The sequence below is a fragment of the Elephantulus edwardii genome, unplaced genomic scaffold, assembly GCF_000299155.1.
Source record: "Elephantulus edwardii isolate Elephantulus edwardi_28Jun2011 unplaced genomic scaffold, EleEdw1.0 scaffold00063, whole genome shotgun sequence".
NCBI classification, from domain to species: Eukaryota; Metazoa; Chordata; class Mammalia; order Macroscelidea; family Macroscelididae; genus Elephantulus; species Elephantulus edwardii.
The window spans coordinates 2608503-2629063 of NW_006399813.1; the positions used below are offsets into that span (position 1 = coordinate 2608503).

General features: G+C 48.8%; 1 protein-coding gene across 1 annotated transcript in view; it reads right to left on the reverse strand.

The window, feature by feature from the left end:
• PLEKHA6 (pleckstrin homology domain containing, family A member 6) overlaps positions 1-20561 on the reverse strand; it is a 178810-nt gene that overhangs the window by 42475 nt on the left and 115774 nt on the right. Inside the window, exons 2-5 of the mRNA XM_006887898.1 lie at positions 6950-7030; positions 6258-6372; positions 1965-2069; positions 1222-1294 (exon numbers count right to left, since the gene is read on the reverse strand). Coding sequence (XP_006887960.1) covers positions 1222-1294; positions 1965-2069; positions 6258-6359 — 280 coding nt within the window. The 5' untranslated portion in view covers positions 6360-6372; positions 6950-7030. The remainder of the gene's footprint in view (positions 1-1221; positions 1295-1964; positions 2070-6257; positions 6373-6949; positions 7031-20561) is intronic.

Genomic DNA, 20561 nt, shown 5'->3' on the forward strand with positions numbered 1-20561 from the left:
GTTGTCTGCACCAGTGGGACAGAAGAAAGATTAACTGATAAGTCCAGTTAGAAGGTCTCTGGCCAGCAGGTCTTCCTTATTGCCCCTTCCCCATCCTCTCAGGGACTTCACCATCCATATGACTGCCTTACTCACCCTGGTCCCACCAGGCAGGATCCAGAACCAGCCTGACGCTTCCTGGACATTTGCTATTCAATGGATAGTGGATATGGAGTGAATGAGACTCTGTGTGCCTGTATGAATAAGTTGTTCTTATGTGCCATTGAGTGAGTCACCTGCGACTCAGATCAACCCAATGTACAATAGCTCCGAACTCTGCGCTATTCTGAGCCAGTCTCACTGACTCTGACATACCTACCTCCATTACCCCAGTTACTGTGTCAATCCATCTCATCTGGGGTCTTCCTCTCCTGTGCTGTCTCTCCACCCTTCCAAGCATGAGGTCCTTCTCCAAGGAAGTCCCTGCTGGCCATGTGCCCAGAGTATGAAGCTTCAAAATCCTTTGATTGAGATGGAGCTTCAAAATCCCAGCCTCCAAGGAGAAACTTGATTTCACCCTCTCCAAGACAGACTTGCTTGTTGTCTTGAAGGTCCACGGTACGTTCAAGACGCTTCTCCAGCACCACAACTCAAAGAAATCGTTTCTTCTTCTGTCACCCTTAGTCATTGTCCAATTCTCTTTGTAAATAATTGTGAAGATGATGGCCTGGATGAGACACACCTTAGTCTTTAGACTGACATTGTTGCTTCTCAGTACTCTGGAGAGGTCCCTGACTGCAGATCTCCCCAGTGCAATTTGTCTTTTGATGAGTGTGTGTGTGTGTGTGTGTGTGTGTGTGTGTGTGTGTGAGAGAGAGAGAGAGAGAGAGAGAGAGAATTGGTGAGCAAGCCTTGTACTCCTCCCACTATCATGGTCTCTGCCTATCCCCAGCCATGTCCACTAAAACCCACTGTGGTTCAGATAATTCCAATTCTTAGTGGCCCTAGAGAACGGAGCAGAGGGTTTGCTAGGCTCTTCATCCACAAGAGCAGAAATTATCACATCTTTCTCTCAGAGTTGGTTGATGGATTCAAATCACCAGTTTTCCATCTAGCAATCAAACACTTGAAACTGTTGCGCCACCAGCCCTGCTTACTGAGCCCAGGAGAAGAGCAGAATGAGAAACCATGATCCATCCCTGGCTTCCCCGCACCCTTCTCTCACCCAAAAGGCAACCTTACCTTTATAGTAGAAAAGGCAGCGATCCACCAGGACGAACCAGCGCTTGTTCCACTGCTTCACCCCGGAGCTGGCCTGCAGGACACGTGAAGAGACAGGCGTGAGGGACAGTGAGCCAGGCAGAGGGAGGAGGGGCTGCGGTGCAGAGAGGGCTGCACTAATTATAAGGACGTCCTGGCTCTTTGCAGCTCTGCCACTGACAGCAAACCCCTTGAGGCCCCAGATGCAGGGAACTGACTTTAGCTTATTGCCTGTGACCTTCTAGTTCTGTCATTCAGGGGCCCAGTGCCTCCCCTGGAAAGACAAGGGGCCAAGCTGTGCCCTAGGACAGAGTAGCAGAAGTGCAGACAAGGTCAGTGTGAGGGGAGCTTGGCAGGGGGCAGTGTGCAGAGGCAGCTGCCTCTGCAGTCACCATAATGGGGACCCCAAGACTTGAAGGAGGACTCCCCATCGCAAGGAGGATCTGCTGAGAACAAGGCAGTGGGTTGTTCCTGGAGGGCTGGTGACCTAACACATTCCAAAGTCACCATATCTACCCATCAGGAGACCTGGCTGGATTCCCAAATTTAACCTGAATTTTTCTCTGTGACCTTGGAAAGAGTCTCCACTTCTCAGAACCTTCCTCAAATGAGAAGACTCCTTCATAGCACAGCGGGAGGAGCCTGTTAAAGCCGCAGACAACTTCTCATGCTAGGAAGGGAAAGCAGTGAGGATCGCAGGGTCGGCAGGGCAGAGGAGGCCTCACCTGTTTGAAGAGCCAGCCAGCCTTGGTGACAGGGGCGCTGGGGTTCCGTTTCATGGAGTGCGACCGCTTGCCAAAAGCGATGGCTTTGCGGGACGTTCGCGTCGCCTGGGGAGGCAGAGAGAGCACCTGGCGTGACTTCCTCTCCTCCTTTCAGCTCCATCTGTGGGGCGTTAACCCTCCACAGCTAATCCCGGGTGCTCCCGACCAGAGGCCCGCTTCTGTCACAGAGCACACCCGTCACCCAGGAGCTGCTGAGCACGTTAGAACCACCAATTTATGGATTAGTGGTCGATCCATCCAGAGACTAACAACTCAAGGACAGAGCTTTTCAATTCTCTAGTTTTGTCTTTTCTCATTTCTAAAATAGGACTTAAAATAGTCCTACCTGTCTCACAGTGTCTTCTGAAGGGGAAAAAGTATGATTTGGGTTTTTTTTTCCTCCCAGCATTGAGATTGTACTTTCTCTACTGTCCCTACTCCCTACCTCTTCCACTAGGATTCTTCTGGAACCTGTTCAGCTCTAAGTAGATTCTCCTTCATCATCCTCTAAGAGGCCTGTTTATTCTCTTGGGTCCAGCATGCCATAGAGCTGGGGGGCTATACGAGTGTTCTCCAAGCCCCTGAATGCACATGGGCTCTATCATCCTTCCACATTCTGGCAACAATCTTTCTGAAAACTCCACTATCTAATCTTCCACTGTTTAACCTTTCTTGTCACTATCAGCTTATAAAAAAATAAAACCACCAAAAAACCCTCAGACTCATCGGTGTGCAGTTGGAACCCCCTCATAGCTGACCTTCCAATGGGTCCCTGAGGCTGCAAATCACAAGGGAGGAGATTGCTCATCCTTTCCCCTCGGATTCCACAGGAGAGGCGTGGCCTATGGCTCAGCAGTGCAACTGCTACCGACAGGGAGGGATTTCCATGTGAGATGTCTTCTTCAGTCTAAGCCGCAACATCACTGAAGAGCATTTCATTTTGTTCAAGATAATCACCCAATAACCTAAATTTATGCTGCCTTGATGTTCTCAAGCTCTAATCCTCCTCTTCTGCTTTAGTTTCTCATTCCCCGTGGCTACATCTTAGAGCTTGTTGGACCCCAAATCCTCCCCCACTCACATCTTCAACTTGGACAGAAGCAGTCCCTGACTTAGGACGTATCTGACTTAGGATGAACCACACTTAGAACCATCAGGTATTTTGGAAGTTTTTGGGTTTTTCTGGTTGAATTTTTAGGGAGGGTGAGGGGGAGACATATAATCATTAGTACTATGGACTGCATACATGTGGAACATACACTTTGCTGTCACGATCATTCTCAGATGTTCACTTATAGATATTCAATGTTATGATTTACTGCTCAAAAAAGGGGGAGAAAAGTCTGATATGAAAACAGGGGAGGAGGGGAAGTTATGCAACTTACATCAGGACCAATTTAGAACAAAAGAGGACTACTTGTATTCGCATTTTCCGATGATAGTATATAATTTTTTGGAATGGACTAAACAGAGATTTCTCACTGTTACTCAAATATGCCAATTTCTCTTTACAATGAGATTCCAAGCTTCTCAACCTTCCCCTCCATGTTTTTGGTTCCATCAGCGATCTCTTTGTTTAATTATGTCCCCTTACAGAGTTCCACAATAGAATGTATCAACTGTACTCTCAAGCCTCACACACACATACACACTGTTCTTATGCTGCATCTTCTCTAAAATTCAGAACCTCCATTAATCAAATTATCTATGCTTGTAACCACAGATGATGGTGCTTCTGGAAAAGTACCAGACTACAGTACCAGGCCATGGTCTTGGCAATTGCTTGCTATGCATCAGAAAGCTGGACAATGACTAGGGATAAAAGAAGCAGAAGTGATGCCTTTGAGCCATAGCGCTGGGGTAGAGTATTAAATATTCCATAGACTGATAGGAAAACAAACAGGTTCATCCTAGAGATTGTGAAACCAGGCTGCTCCTTGGAAGCAGGATTCTGAAGCTCTGTCTGATATAATTTGGACATGTTGCTCACCACGCCAGCCATTCTGCTTCCTTGCCTTGCTGCAATGGCTTCCCAGCAACTCTCAACCAGAGGTCAATACAACCATCTGCCTTTATAACCAGGCCTGCGAGCACTGCTGGAGGGGAGCCACACGAGCCAGGGGATGAGGGCCCCACAGACTTGCAGGGCCCTCTGACTTTATCAGGCACTGCTTCCTAGTGGCACTACCTGGGGGTCCACTAGGTAAAGAGTTGCACTGCCAGCCAAAATGTACACAATTCGAATCCACCAGCCATTCCACAGGAGAGAGAGAGGCAATCTCCTATGCTACTTACTGTCTCTGAAAACCCGCTGCAATGTTAGCTGTGAGTCAGTTTTGACTCACATACTACCACCAGCACTTTGTTCTTCAAACCTGTACTATATACCCTGAAGTCCTCCCCTGTATACCATCTATCTTACTCTCTAGGCAGAAAACCTTTCCTACAAAAGTTGAGGATATCCAGTCGGTGTGTCATTCATTCTGCAGCTCCCCTTCCCCTGTTTCTCAAACCTATTTGTTGTGTCAAAGGAAGAGCGCCCCTTTCATTACCTAGGCCAACAGCCCGTGCTCTTAACCCCTCTTCTCCACGGCAGCCTTGCTTCATGGTCATCTCCTTTCTCTTAACCCGGCTCCAGGATCTCCCCTTCACCCATACCACCAACACCTCAAGCCCAAAAGACTGGGCCGGCAAAACCTTCCTCCAGCTTCCCATCCTCCAGCTCCCACTCTTGTCTGCATAAGCTCTCTTCACAATTAAGTGCCTTTTAAAACATATTTTTAAATATTCCAAACATTAAAGAAAATATTATGATGATCAGCACATTTTACCATCTCCCCCTAATAAAACATAAATACACACCAATCTCTTATTTCATTCTAGAGGTAACCATTGCCCCAAATTCATCTTCCTGGACATGATTATACACTTGTATGAAAAACCCCTCAAAACAAACAAACAAACAAAAGCCAAATTAACAAAGTCAGACCACTACAGTGAGCCCATAGCACAGAGCAGAGCTGACCCTGTGGGTTTTTAAAAGTCTTTCTGTAAGCAGATCACCATATCTTCTTTCAAAGAGAAGTCGGTGGAGTCAGCCCACTCACTTCTGGTTAACAGCTGGGCATTGAACCATCCAGTACCAGGGCTCTTTCTGCTGCAGAGGTTAGGAACTCCCTATAAATACAGGTAGTGTGGGTTTTTACGTTTGTGTGTTCCACAAGGGAGCTCTAATGGCCCAGTGGCTCAAGGAGTTGGTTTGCCAATTCAAAAACAGGCAGTCTGAGTTCTCCAGCTTCTCGGCAGGAGAAAGATGGACAATCTCCTCCAGTGCAGTTTAAAACCTCTGAAAAACCGCCAGGTGGTCAGCTCTGACTTGACGGCAGTGAGGGAGGGATTTTTGATGTGTTACATGAATTATATACTTTTCATAAGCTTCAATTTGCTTTTTACTCAAGATTATGCTTTCAAGACATATCTTTGTTGATACATATAGCTGTAGTTCATGAATTTTCATTTTTGGAGAGTACTTCATTGCATAAATATGTCATTGTTGAGTGCCACTGAGCTGATCTCAGCTCCCATGGAGCCCAGGTGTCAGGACAGAACAGCCCCAGGGGTGTTCTCAGTGCCTTTTAAAACCAGGTCTTTTTCCTCAAGAACTCAGTTGGTTGGAGTTGCCAACCTTTCCGGTAGCAGTCAAGTATGCAAGTCTGTGCCTCAAGGGCTCCTTATAGAAACAGCCTCTGATTTATTCTCTAACTTCTTAGGAGACTACTTTCCACTCTTTAGTTTCCACATCATGCCCTCCCATCCTTCTTCAGTCCTCTCTAGCTTAACCGCCACCCTCATTACACCACCAAAACTGACCTTGTCAAGGTCTCCAAGTCCCACATTGCTAATAGAGCTGTGGACACTAAGCCCTTCCCTTATGAGTTCTTTGAAGCATTCTTCCCTGAATTGCTACTTCTTCCTCAAGCCTCCCTGCCACTGAGGGGACAGAACACTCCTGGGAGGACACAGGGTCCTTCCCCATCTCTGAACTCTTCACTACGTCTCCCATGAGCTCCTGTTCTTCAACTGTCTCCTTTTATCAGTGATCCTCAATCAGGTGGGTCACCTGACCTGCTCATCTTACAGAAACAGTTGGGCAGTTTAAGGCAATTCCGAGGATCCCCGAGACACTTCACACCCCTCCAAGCATGCACTAAAGGTGTTTCTCACCCAACAGTTTGCCTTGAAAGGTAGACTTACCCGGATGCCGGGCCGCTCACTCGGGACCTCGGACACCATGTTGTGGTTGGATATGTCACTGTTGGTGGTAGCTGGGCGTTTCCCACCTGTTTTATTGGACATGTCCAAGGTAGATCTGATTTCAAGTTGAGAAGAAAGACAAACTGTCAAAGCCAAGAAACAACGGAGATCACCCAGCCCTTTCCCCACTCTGCCACCCATCACTGCTGCATCAGCACAAAGCCAACTCCCCTACGTGGGACTAACCACAAAGAGGTGTGTCAGCTGCTCCCTCAGCTCTTTTGACACTATTTTATGTCAGTGATAATGTAAAGTCCTTCCTCAACCTCTGAGACGCACCTGCTTGAGTCCTGCTGGGCCCCAGGAAAAGGAGGCGAGGTTGCCAAGCCAGATGGGCCTCAGAAGCTTCTTGTCCTCACAGCCCATCAGTCAACTGTGACTCCTGGAGACCTTCCACCAGGTGTCCAAGGTGGTAAAGGCTGCCTCATCTTTCTCCCTCATACCAGCTGGTGGATTCGAACTATCAACCTTTCTGTTAGCAGCCCAACACATAACCGTCTATACCACCAGGACTCCTAGAACTGAGATAAGTGTTTCTAATTCTCTTCTGCTCCCTTTCCCCTCCCAGGGCAATGGTGTGATGGTGGTAAAAAGATGGTAAGGCCAAACAGCATGGGAGGGAGCAAACTTACACTTTCAAGTCAAATTTTTTGTTTTCCTCTGGGACCTGGCCTGTCACTGGGTGTAGAAATGTATTCCGTCTTTCATTGTGGCTGTAGAAGCAAAAGAGAGAGAAGAACCATGGTGAAGAAGGAAAAGGCAAGAATCTAAGCTGATGTGTGGACAGAGCCTGGGCGGTTCCAGGGGCAGGGTATCCCTCGGGCCTCCAGTGGGAGGGAGGATCGGTGGGAGACAACATCGGGGGCTGGGCCGCTTTGGAGATGCTGTAGTCTGGGCAGGGGCTGGAGAGAAGAACCTGGTCACTTTTTCTAGTCAGTATTAACTACTTACTGGAGAGCCACACCTTCACCCTCTCCCCCGGCCCAGGCTGGAAATACACCACGCTGAACCCTTCCAGTGGTCGCCCTGGGCATGTGAGCCAAAGAGGACTGGGGAGCAAGGTCCTACAGACGGTTCAAAAGAGTCAAGCTTTCACGCCCAGCAGGTCTCTCTCCTGGACAACTGCTGCCAGTGCAGCACCTAAAAAGTGCTCACTCATTATCTGCTCAAACAACTCCCTCGTGACCTTGGACTCCTTCCTCTCCCGTTTTATGCCCAGTCTCTCTGTCACCAACATGGGAGGTCCAGAAATTCCTTTTCTTGAGCTCTTACTAAGACAGAACCACAGGTTAAGCCTAGGGTCTCCCTGTGCGTCAGGCGTGGAGGTTAGTGCAGGCTCAACAGTCAGAGCTAATTAAGGGATGGGGAGGTCCGGGGGTGGGCTGGGCTGGGGCGTCAAGAAGATGGCCTGTAGGGAGCACCAACCAGACGCTGGGCCTCTGCAGAGACGGAGGGGAACAGCCGCTCCAGGGCTCCTTTGGGAAGTCTTTTCAGGTTGACAGGACAAGCTAGCACCCTGGTGGGCTCCCAGAGAGATGAGGAGGGATACAGGAAGGATAGTAGATAGGGTTGGCTCAGTGGGGCTAAGCCACAAATGGCGGCCACTGAGATGTGTTCTCTAAGCAGGAACCACCTGGCTGGGAAGTTTAGTGGAGAGTCAAGCATGAGAGACCCTGAGAGTAGTCTGGCATGTCCTCTCGCCATTTTGGCACTGCCATAATCTACCCTACGAAGCAGGGCCCAGGACAAAGCCAGCTGAGGCTGCCGCAGAGCCCAGGACCCTGACACCCAGGCACCTGAGAAAAAAGGCCTGGACTGTGCTTGACAAGTGGCAGGTCCGCCAGGGTCAGAGGAGAGAGGGCTTAGCTTGGTCTCATTTGTCGCAGGAAACACAGAAAATGCCATTTGGAAACATCCCTTTCAAAAGCCCAGGACCCAAATCCAGCCCTTGAGGTGTCTATTGTAGCTGATGATCAAAGGGGTTCCCCCCCCCCCAGCTTCCCAATCCTTTCAGGTTCAGGTTAACTCGAAAGGCAGGTAAGAGACAGAAGCACAGTAGGTGGTAGCTACAGCCTGTGTAGACATGTGGGGTTTGCAGCTGGGGCCCGCGAGTCAGGACTGTAACCATGGTCGGTGCCCACCAACCTTGAGTTCTAACTATAGCACAATGAAAGGCTGCTGCGCCTCCCCAAAGTTCATCCCCAACACCCCCCCACCACATAGCCAACAAAGATGCTCCCCTCAACTGGACCACAGGGATCACTGTGCAGCTGGGCTGCTGTCTCCAGTGACCCCGGTCCCTGGATCTGTCCCACCTACGGGCCTAGGAGACAGGCAGCCTGTGACAACAAAGGCAATTTCCCATTTACACAAGGCACCTGCTCCCCACTTGACCCACCAGCGCCCTCCCAGTCTGTATGCTCCCCATGGTAACTGTGCTGGAACCTTCCGTTTCAACATGCTCCCCCCACACAGAGCAGTGCACACGCCCCCTGCTACCAACCATCACAAGTTTTCCAGGGCGAGGCGAATGCCTCCCTGCCCTAGACTCTACCCAGCAACCTCTACAAATGACGTCCTCTCTCCACCGCGGTGCTACCAGTTTCAAAACAGCTTCCCCTTCGCAGGCACTGCAATGCAGCAAGCATTGACCTAACTCCTCTTCCCTGTCCAGGTCATCTCACGCCGACCCCTCACTCCAAGGTCCTGGAGTCCACACAGGAGAGCTGTCGGCTCTGACTCGCTGCGGCTCGGGGTCTGCTGAGGAAGCCCCTACCTGACTCGTCGATCGGCCCGAAACTTCAGCATCTTTTTGGCAGCTTGGTCCCCAGTCTGGCAGCCTCAGAGGACCGGCCAGCCACCCCGCTCCGACCATCCCTCTGACAAGTAAGTCCTCAGCCCCAGCCGGAGTGCCGTGGCGGGGATCCAGAGGCAGCGGCAGCACGGGCTCCGCCGGTCACCCCTCCTGCTGGCTCCGAGCACGCGAGAAGGGGGTGGGGGCTCCTGCCGGGTGGCGGCAGGGGTGCCAGGGGGTCCTAACGGGCCCTGCAGCTTCCCAGCAGACGGAACGCTGGCGGCCGGAGAGCCGGAGGCAGAAGTGAGGAAAAGGACGCTTCTCCTTCCAGTTCAGGTCCCCAAGGAGAAAACACTGAGACGGAGAGACAGGCAAACACGGAGCAGGTGTACAACTTCCAGGGAGTCCGACCTCCCCGAGCTAAGGACACAGCGTGGCTGGGTGGGTGGAGGAGTCTGGGGCTGCGTCTCCATCTGCACAGCAGACACTCACGCCAGCCGGGCCTGCGGGAGCCACAGTCCTCCCGCCCGGCGCGGCCCCAGCCCAGAACCCGGCCCGGAGCAGAAGAGCAACTTGCTCCTGAGAGCCGCGCTGGATGCTGCGAGCACAGGGATAAACGACACTCCAGATTATTTTGCTATCAATGCTGCTGCTGCTGCCGCTGCTGTCACAGCCACTGCTGGGAAGTGGAGATTGATGAAGTAAGGCTCCTTCCTCTCCTCTCAGCCTGCCCAGCCTCCCTCTGTGGGGACAGAGGCATAAGGAATGAAGCCTCTGTCACCGTCTCCCCAACACGCTCCCCTTCGATACAGCTCCGGGGTGCCGGGCCTCCACATGGGGGTGGTCCTCCAATCTCAAGTGCAGCAGCCAGGCGCAGATGTCACTGAGCCCAGGCTGATGTCAAGGACCCAGGCTGCCCTTACTCAGGCGAAACAGAAAGAAAGCGTCTTCCCAAAGCTTACGAGGAAGAGGGCAGCATGCGGGGCTGTGAAGGGGTCACTCATGTTTGTTTCTAACAATCTTCCCAGATGCCAGATGATAAATTCCAGCTGACTGTGAGCTCTGTCCAGGGCAAGGGTGTTTGAATCAAAGCCAGTTCCCCTGAATTCTCCAGAGGCTGAAGGCTGTCAAACCTTGCTCTTTGCTAATATCCTCCAGGTCTGAAGATTCTTGAAAAGGTCATTGCATCCATCCCTCTGCCTCCAGGCAGGTCTGCTGGTCCACAGTCTCCCTCGGTGCCTTGTGGGTTTGTAAACAGTTCTGGCAAAGGAGGCTCTGATCCCACTGTGGTCATAGGCTAGCTTCAAGTTCTTTTTGATAGCAAATGTCAGTATCATTCCAGTTCGTCTTTGGAAGAGAACACTTTCAGAGCAATGTGGTTCTCTTTGGCCTCACCCAGGCCCTCTGTTGACATCATAGTCTGTTGTTATGGCAATTCCGTGATGTCACAACAGATGATGAAAAGGAGGGGGCTAATCTAATTCTTCTGGAGGAGGACGGAACTTGGGTAGAGAACAATGCAATCAGTGGATGGGGAAGCAAATGAGCAAGATCATGATTTAACCCCTGATGGGACAGGCTGATTGGAAATAACTGGGATCAACAGCTCCAGATACTCACGTAGCTAATCCTAGCTCTCAAAAAAAAAAAAAAAAGCCAAATCACTTAGTGTCACATTTGCAAATGGTATATCCTGGTGTTAAGAGAGCCATAGTTTCCGACCATATCCTCTCCTGGGCCCTAACACAGCACTACCTGAGCTGGTTGGTAACTATAGAGCAAGTGGTTATTAGGAAGCCCTGGGGGTACAACAGTTAGGTACTCAGCTGTGAACTGAAAGAGTGATGGTTAGAATCCACCCAGCACTGGTTACCTAACCCTGTAAAGATCACAGCCTACAACACTCTGTGGGACAGTTCTGTACTATCACAGGGTCATCATATGTCAAACATCAACTCAATGACATCTAACATCTGCCTACAAGGGTATGGGAAGCAGGCCCTCTCCTAATGCCTACACAGGTAGTATACAAGAGTAGTATACAGGTATATAGGAGTAGCTCAATAATAATGAATAAGTGTGTAAAGGACAAGGGAACTAGAAGAAGCTCTCTCCTTAGAATAAGATATCTTGCTGGGAAAGGTGGGAGACCAGGGAAGGAGGCTGCCAAGGATACAATGGTACACAAGCCACACTAGGAGGCAATATCTGTCCTTATTGAGTCCAGAGGGGAATGTCAGTCAGTGTATCTTGTAAGGAGCCGACACTCTGAAGTCCAGTTGCTTGAGCTGGAATCCTGACTTCACCACTCATAATGTGTGTGAGTTTGGGCAGGTTATCTAACTTCTGTTTCTGTTTCCTCATCTATGAAGTGGAAATCACATTAGCATCTATCTCTCCGTCTCGCGATCAAGACGGTAATTGTTAGTTGCTGTTGGGAACCTTCACCAAGATGAACTGGTATGGTGACAGTAACCACGGCATGAGCATGGCGGAGAAGGTAAGGATGGTGCAGGGCAGGGCAGGGTTCCAATCTCTTGTTCAGAGTCGCAACTAGTCAAAGTCGACTCAGCGGCACCTAACTACGCCGATTCTCAGCCGCCTGCATTTGAAGTTGGGCATTCTAGCACCATGGACTTCCCTCTCTTTGCTCGCTCTCTTGAAATTAATTACTTCCTCTCAGAGAAGTTCTGCCTCTGCCCCCTCACCCTGCCTCTCACCGGTTCTCCCCTGAATATATATAGCTTGGCTTTGATCCACCTTCATTAAGAGGGGAAGAAAATTAAGCTCATCTGCACAGGAGGAGGAGGGAGGGGGCTGCGATGGCAAAATGAGTTTTCTTCCTTAAGAAGAAAAAAAAGAACACCCAACAACCCTATCCTTTCTCTCCAAGCTGAGACCAGAGGCCTCCCACAGCCTGTGCTTAAGTTGCAAGTTAAATTACTTCTTCTAAGCCCAAGGCAGACAGTACAGGGGAGGAGTTGGGGGGTGGGGGGAACTGAAGCCTCAGGGTTTCCCTGCTGGTTGAAAGTGCTAGAAATCCTCAGGGTTAAGTCAGCACACAATATGCTGAGCTAGAGTTTGTTTCCTTTGCCACAAATCTGCACCAAATGTAAGGCTTTCATTTTAGGTCAGACATCAGGAAGAACTTACCAGGTGTGGAAGAATGTTAAAAAGGCAAACAAGCAGGGTGTGTGTGTGTGTGTGTGTGTGTGTGTGTGTGTGTGTGTGTGTTGGCGGTGTACCATTGGGTCATAACTGACCCTCCAGCAGGTTTTCAGAGGCAGTTATCACATGGGACGGGATTGCTTCTCCCATGGAGCAGCTGGGGGATTCAAACTTCATGACTTTAAGATTTCAGCTCAGCTTCTTGCCACTAGGCCACCAAAACTAGCTAGCTAGCTATAGAAATTATTCTTGTTTCTGTATCAGGCCAACAAGGGTCACTGAACTTCATTTCTTATTGTGCTCTCTGACCTCAATTATTTGAGGAACAATTATAAATACATATATGTAATATATATATACATTATTTACATAGTATTTAGATATATTTTAAATAGTTACAAGGAGTTATTTTAAAAATCAAATGCCCTACAGTTACAGAAAAGCAAAATAAAAATTTAAAAAATAAAAAATGGGAAACCGGGACAGATAATCAATAGGTTTTCTTTCCTCATCCTCCCTTTTAGGGTGTCAAAAGGCTTCCAGAACTCAGGACAAATATTTAGAAATGCAGATCCAAGATGACCTCTCCACCTGAGAACTGGGAGACCCCCAAGCAGTAAAGGAGTCTTTGGGGTAGAGGCGAGCGCCTCTTTAATCTCCCAGGTTGTCCAGGAGATGGTTGCCTTGCCCACTGTCCCTGCATAGCGTTCACCATGGCAGGACTGTCAGTGGAAAAACAACTTGGCAGGGGAGCTAGGCTCCCTCAACAAGATTCAACATGTATTAGCAGTATGACTTGACTTCTTTGGCTCTTAGTTTTCTCATGTCCAAATGCTGTTTGGTGCCATAAGTCAATGTCAACTCATAATCACTTCACGTGACAGAGCAGAACTGCCTCCCATCCTTACAGGAACAGATTGCCAGGCCTTCTTCCAGCCAAGACACTAGGTGGGTTTAAACTGCCAACTTTTCAGTTAGTAGCCAAATTGTGAAATGTGCTACACACAGGAGATCCTGAACGACTATGATCATTCTACTTAAACAAAAATGAATATGCCAAGTGTAGAGTGAGAAATGCTAAAACCCCTCAGCTTCAGGTTTGAGAAGTCTGTGCACACGGTGGGGTGAGGACACTGCAGGACAAGCACTCCACAAGCATCCAAACCAACCAGTTAACCAGGAAAAGGAGCAGAATCTCTCCATGTTGCAGGCACGTGTCTACCTCATATCTTTCTGAAGTTCAATAGGCGTCCACAGTCCCAAGGCCTAGCACAGCCTCACTGTTACAATGTTCAGACATCCTCCTCAAGAGCCAGTATCCACCTGGAGTGATACCTAGACATTACTCAGTGCCCCTTACAATGCAGCCACCACCCACCTGCCAGGGAGGCTCGCGTGTCACTAGGATGCCAACAGGTTTCCACTAAATTCCTAGAATAAGACAGACTAGGAAGAAAGACTTGGCAATTTACTTCAAGAAATCAGCCAATGAAAACCCTATGGACCACCATGGAATATTACCCAATTTGCACCCAGTTACAGAGGGATGGGGCAGGACCAGGCAGTGTTCCGTCTCATTGTATGGGGTGCCCAGGGTCACCATGAATTGGGGACCAACTCAGTGTCAGCTAAGAACACAGACAAAAGCATCATAACCAGCCTGAGTCTTCATGGCCTTTGCAGGCATTTGTGCACATGTACATACACACACAGAGGCTAGGCATCAGAACTTCCACAGTGATGAATATTAAACAACCAGAGGAACACATTCAACTCCTTCCATCCTCTGGCATCTCCTGATTAGCTGCTCTATCCTGAGCCTCTTCATTTCCATAGCTCCTGGGAATCTGCTGATGGCAAATTCGCTGGCCCTGCTTCTCCAGTCCTGAGCATGCCCTGGCTTCCGGCATCCTACCTCATTAGACGAGGACTGTGTGGAGAGCCTGAGTGGGAAGGCGGCACAGCCACGGCCCACCCCTCCCGCGTCCTTCTTCCTCTCAGCTAGCAAACTGGAAGCTGAGCTGGTCCGTGCTCCAGGGAGGATTTCTACTGCCCCTGGAGGAGGGAAGCAGGGAGAGGGTTGGCCCTAGGTCTCCACCTCTCCTCTGGATCACATCACTACGTTCAAGGGGCTTTACCTGCTTCAGCATTGTCAACTCGGTTTATATTTCCAACCTTCCTCACAAGCGTGATTCTTCTGGCAGTTCCTCTGGCCATTCCTAGGAGAAGGTGTCCTTCCCTTGGCCCCTTCTCCCCAACAAGGCACCGTCTGGTCCCTGCCTGCTGTTGACACTCAGAGAAGATGCCAAATGGGTCCAGCACCTCTGTGTATTTGCAGGTAAGGAGGAGGCACCAGGAAGGAGGCCTTCTGAACAACACTGTCTCTCTTCCAAGTGCTACCTCCACATGATCTCATACCCTCCGCATGCATGCAAAAGCTGGATGATGAAGAAGGAAGAAAGAGGAAGTGATCCATTTGAACAATGTCACTGGTGAAGAATACTGACCACACTGTGGACTGTCAGAAGAACAAACACATCAGTCTGAGAAGGAAAAAAATAACCAGGAAGCTCCTTAGACGTGAGGCAGGTGAGCCTTGGCTGCTCACATTAGACACGCCCCTAAGACCAGTCACTGGAAAAGGACACCATGTCCTGGTAAAGTGGAGGGTCAGAAAAGCTGAGGGGAACTCGCAATAGACTGACACAAGAGTCCTGGCAATGGGCTCGAACGTCCCAACAACCACGAGGATGGGGCAGGATGGGCGTCACCTTCTGTTATCCAAGGAGCCACAAGGAGCTGGCGCCCCTCATGAGAACAGAAGACCAGCACCTCCATATCAAACGTCCACTCCTGAGGCGCTCACCCCAGAGCACTGCTGGCCCAGCCCACTCGCCTCTCCCCTCTACTCCCTCTCTTCCCTTGCCCCACCTTCCTCCTATCATTACCATCATTTCTAAAACGGCAAGAAAATAATTACCAAGGAAACATTAAAACCCCGGAGTACCTTCAAGTCCATTCGGACCCACAGCAACCCTATAGGACAGAACAGAACTACCCCATAGGGTTTCTGAGGCCGTAATTTTTGTGGTGAGCTCTAGTGGCCTAGTGGTAAGGAGCTGCTCTGTCAACCAAAAGGCATCTGGTTCTAATCCACGAGCTGCTCCGCAGGATAGAGATGGGCAGCCTCTTGCCAGGAGATGGCCTGCCTCTGAGAACTCACTGGAGGGTCAGCCATGAGTCAGTCCTCCCTTATAGCACACAACAACAACAGTCCATGGGAACAGATACCTCCCAATTGCACCATCCTAAAATGTGTGAGTTCTAGGCTGAGAGTCTAGTTAAGACCCGTGCTGCTCCCTTTCCTACTCAGCCCTGCCGACCCTTACTTCCCACCCTACCTCAAGAGCCAAATCTATTTTCATTACTTTCCGTGGCCAGTTATGGAGCACAGGGAGTGGTTCATCCTGAGCTCAGTCCCTCTCTCAGATAGAAAGCACGACAGGCTTGGTGGCCACAGGACAGAAATAACAAAAATCCAGGGGCCGCAGCCAGGAACTGCCCCCCTCACGTCAGAAGCAGCTAACCTTCCCAGTCTCTCGCCGCGCTAATTCCCAGGCCTAGAGCTGGGGTCACATTTCTCTCTCAGCCCCGCGTTAGGAAAGTCCCTGGCGTTACAAGCAGTTAAACACTTGACTGTTAACCAAAAGATTGGTGGTTCAAACCCACTAGTGGCTCCCTGGGATAAAGGCCTGGTGATCTTTTCCTTACAAGTTTACAGCCTAGAAAACCCTCTGGAGTAGCTTTGCTCCATCACAGGGGATCAGATGCATCTGGACAACACTTAGCATCAGGAAGGCAGGCATGGAGGACTCTCATCAGGGCAATGATTCGTGCTTCTGTGTGCATGTGTGTGAAAGAGAGCTCCTGCTCTTCCGTAGGAGGAATCTACCCGATCTACCATAGCTTATCTTGTAGTGCATTACGCTCCTTTGTGGAATGAATTCCGCTGTTTACTGAGGAATGGAGGTAGCCAGGGCTGACAGTCCACATAACCGTGTATTACTGACATTCTTCCAGGTTGGGTGTTAAAGAGCTGCTGTGTCCAGCCTCTCCGGTGCCTCCACTCCACCCGCCTGGCTGGTCCCTGGGTCATCCCCTCCCCATCCCCAGGGACCTCCCTCCCCACCCCTGTGTGATCCAGCAGTTCACTGGGGAGTCCCTGGCACTACCAGCTCTCCCGGCACTCAGGGCCAGTGTCCTTCCTGGCTGATAAATTATTGAATATAACTCCTGGGGACAGCCGTACTTTAACTATTTACATACTGAAATTCCCTCAAAGGGTAGAGAACTGGGGGATCTTTGCCCCAGATGCTGTCATGGGGAAGGTGGGATATTTTCCCCTTTCACCCTGACCCATGTTGGGGAATTGGGGCAGCCCAGATCCCTAGAGCACCTCAAGTTCCTGGTATTGAGTGTTCCTGCTTTGTTCCCTGTTAAGGGGGAAAGGAAATGAAAGAGGGAGGAAAAGGAGCTGCCTGAGGGTCCAGTTCTAGATTTACACCCCTACCCCCCACTTTCATCTGGGTGGCCTCAAGCCAGAAAGACATGGAGAAAAGGGTCTGACCCGCATCATGGCCTTGAAGCTGTCTTCCCCTGACAGCCAGCAAAGGGTTCCCAGGGTACCAGGGCAGGGCAATCATGAATTACTCCCTCCCTCAGCTCCCAGCTGAATCCCAAACCTCTATCCTTCTGAGGCTGAGGCAGCCTAGCTGTCAGCTTCCCAGTCCAGGGAAGGCCATAAAAACAGTCTCTCTTCATTCCTGACTCAGCAGATTTGACTGTGGGTTCCTACAGAAAGCAGTGACACCCCCCACACACACACCCAGCCCACAGGAAGGAATGCTACAAAGTGAGTGTTTGGAGAAGAATGGAGCCAGGCAGAGCCCCTCCTTTCCCATCCCCGTAAGCTGCAAATGCCGCCTCATTTCACCAGTGTGAGAAGGCCAGTGTGTCTGGGTGTCCTTTTCTGAACAATAAAATAATGGTGATGGGGGGCCTTGCTCAGTATACAGGGGTGATTTCTGACTAAATCAGACAGCAGAAGAGGAAAGGTGATGATAAGGCCCCAAGGAGAAAAAAAAATGTAAAAGACATAGGTCTCTGGTTCTTGCATTCACTCACTCTCTTGTTTACTGTCATTGAGTTGAAACTGACCCACAGCTGTCCTCTAGCAGGTTTCGGGAAGCTGTAAATCATACGGGAGGAGACTGCACATCTCAGAGTCTCTGGTAGATTCGAACCACGAGAGAGGCACAGCCTTGGAGTTATCAGCACCAAGTCCCTACAGACCACACCACCAGCGCTCCCTGGTTCTTGCACTGTTTTGTTGTTTGCCGATGAGTTGGAACTAACCCGTAGTTGAACCTCCAGCAGGTTTTCAGAGGCAGATCATTGCACAGGAGGAGAATGTCCATCCTTCTGCAGAGCAGCTGGTGGACTCGAACCACGTGTCTTTGGGATTGCAGGGCAGCTTTTTTACCGCTAGGCCACCAGAGCGCCCAGGGTTCTTGCGTTAGGAGAAAGGAAAGACGCACTCACCACTGGGGAAGCTGTGCTCCAGCTCTAGTGACAGAGAGTGGAGTCAAAGTCCCCAGGTCTCCTTGGTTCTCCACAAACAGTTGGCTTTGAATCAATTCCAACTTATAGAAGCCCCTAGGGTTGCAGAGTAGATGTATGTTCCATGCATTTCAAGGCTGTGGCCTTTTGGAAGTGGATTTCCAGGTCTTTCTTCTGAGGCACCACTGAGTTGATCTGAATGACCAGCCTTTCAGTTAGGAGTAAGATGCTTGACTCTTTGCCTCTCCCAAGGACTCTCTTGTGGATTGGATTTTGTCCCCATAAAATAGGTGTCTACCTGGTTAGGCCAGGATCAACAAGCTGCATTATGCAGAAGACACAACCTTGTTTGCCAAAAGCAAAGAGCACCTGAAGCACTTACTGCTGAAGATCAAGAATACAGCCTTCGGTATGGATTTGAACATCAAGAAGATAAAAACCCTCACTAATGGACCAATAAACAAGATCATGACAGATGCACAAAAGACCGAAGTTGTCAATGATTTCATCTTACTTGAATTCACAAACAACACCCTTGGTGCCAGCTGTCAGGAGATGTATTGCATTGGGAAATCTACCATCAGAGACGTACTTCTCCAAAGTCCTGAGGAGCAATGGTGTCTGCTCACAGATCAAGATGCATCTGATTCCAGGCATGGTCTTTTCAATCACTGGCTGTGCATCTGAAAGCTAGACAATGAACAAGTATGATAGAAGAGGAATTAACGTCTTTGAGTTGTAGTGTAGGAGGAGAGTCAGTACGCTATATCACATGAACAGCAAAAAAAAAAAAAAAATAAACAGATGTTTTAGAGAAAAGTGCAGCCAGACTGCTCCTTAGAGGCAAAGAGGATGAAGCTTCGCCTGACACACTTTGTGCATAATTGTTGTTGTTGTTGTCTTCGAGTCGAGCACAACTCATAGCAACCCCATGAAAGCCTGAAAGCCCCTTACAACTATTGACAGTTATCAAAGTTCATAGAGTTTCTAGAGGCATGTTGTTTAGGAGTTGGATGTCACTCCTGCTTCCAATTGGGCATAATTAAGAGAGGCTATTCCTGGGATACGAACATCAAGCTTGGTAAGGCAGAGAGTCAGTGAAAAAGAGGAAGACTCTCAGTGAGATGCATCAACACAGTTTCTGTGGCAATGGGCTCAAACATGTCAAAGATTATAAGGATGGCACAGGATAGGACATAGTTCAGAGCTGTTGTTTTTAGGGTCTCTAAGAGTTGTGTTCAACTCAATGACACTAACAACAACAACTACAACATTATAAATCCTAACTAGCTAACAGACTAGAAGAGACTTATGTTTATGTCCACTTAAAAAAAAAAACTAACAGAAAATGAAATTATCGAGCAATATCATTAATTATCACATGGAAGCAAAATCTTCCTTAAGATCAATCAAGAACAGCTGGGACAGTACATCGACAGGGAACTCCCAGAAATTCAAGCTGGATTTAGAAGAGGCTATGGTACAAGGGATATCATTATTGATATCAAATGGCTCTTGGCTGAAAGCAAAGAATATGAGAAAGATATTTACTTGTATTTTATTGACTGTACAAATAATAGCGAACTATGGATAGGAGAAGAAAGGGAGTCTCTGAACACTTAAGGAGCTCATGCAAAATCTGTATCTAGACCAAGAAGTAGTTGCCTGAATAGAATAAGGGAACAACATACGGTTTAAAATCAGAAAAAGTATGTGTCAGGGTTGTATCCTTTCTCCATGCCTATTCAATCTGTATGCTAAGCAAATAATTTGAGAAACTGAACTATATGAAGAAGAATGTAGCATCAAGAGTGGATGAAGGCTCATGACTCATTAACAACCTACACTATGTGGGTATCACAACATTGCTTACAGAAAGTAAAAAAAGACTTGAAGCACTTATTAAACAAGATCAAAGATTATAGCCTTCAAAATGGATTACATACCAACAAACTTCTCAACACTGGACCAATAACCAACATCATGATAGACGGAGAAAAGACTGCAGTTGTCAACAATTCCATTTTACTTGGATCTGCAAGCAACACTGATGGTAACAGTCAGGAAATCAAATGACATTGTTACATTGGGAACATCTGCTGTCAAGGACATCTCCAGAGTGTTAAGGAGCAGCGATGTCAGTTTAAAGACTAAGGTGAGCCTGATTTAAGTTATAGTATTTTCAATTGCTTCATATGCACTGAGAACTGGACAACGAATAAAGACAACAGAAGAAAATTACCTTTGAATTGCAGCGTTGAAAAAGAGTAATGAATATGCTAAAAGAACAAACAAATCTGTCTCTGAGAAAGGGACAAGGAGGGTGAAACTTTGTCTCACTTTGGCATGTTGTAAGATGGAGCACTTCTTGGAAAAGGACATCATACTAAGAACACTTGGAGGGACAGAGAAAGAGAAGATGACTCTCAATAAGACAGATCGACACAGTGACTGTAAAAATAGGCTGAAGCATATCTGAGATGGTGAAGACGGCACAGGATAGGGTAAGAATCAGCTATGTTTATAGCATTACAATTAGTCAAGGGGAGCTCTGGTGGCCTAACAGTAAGATGTTGTGCTGCAATTTCAAAGGCATGCAGCTCGAATCCACCAAGTGATGCCCAGGAAAAGGATGGGCAATCTCCTCCCATGCAATTTACCAT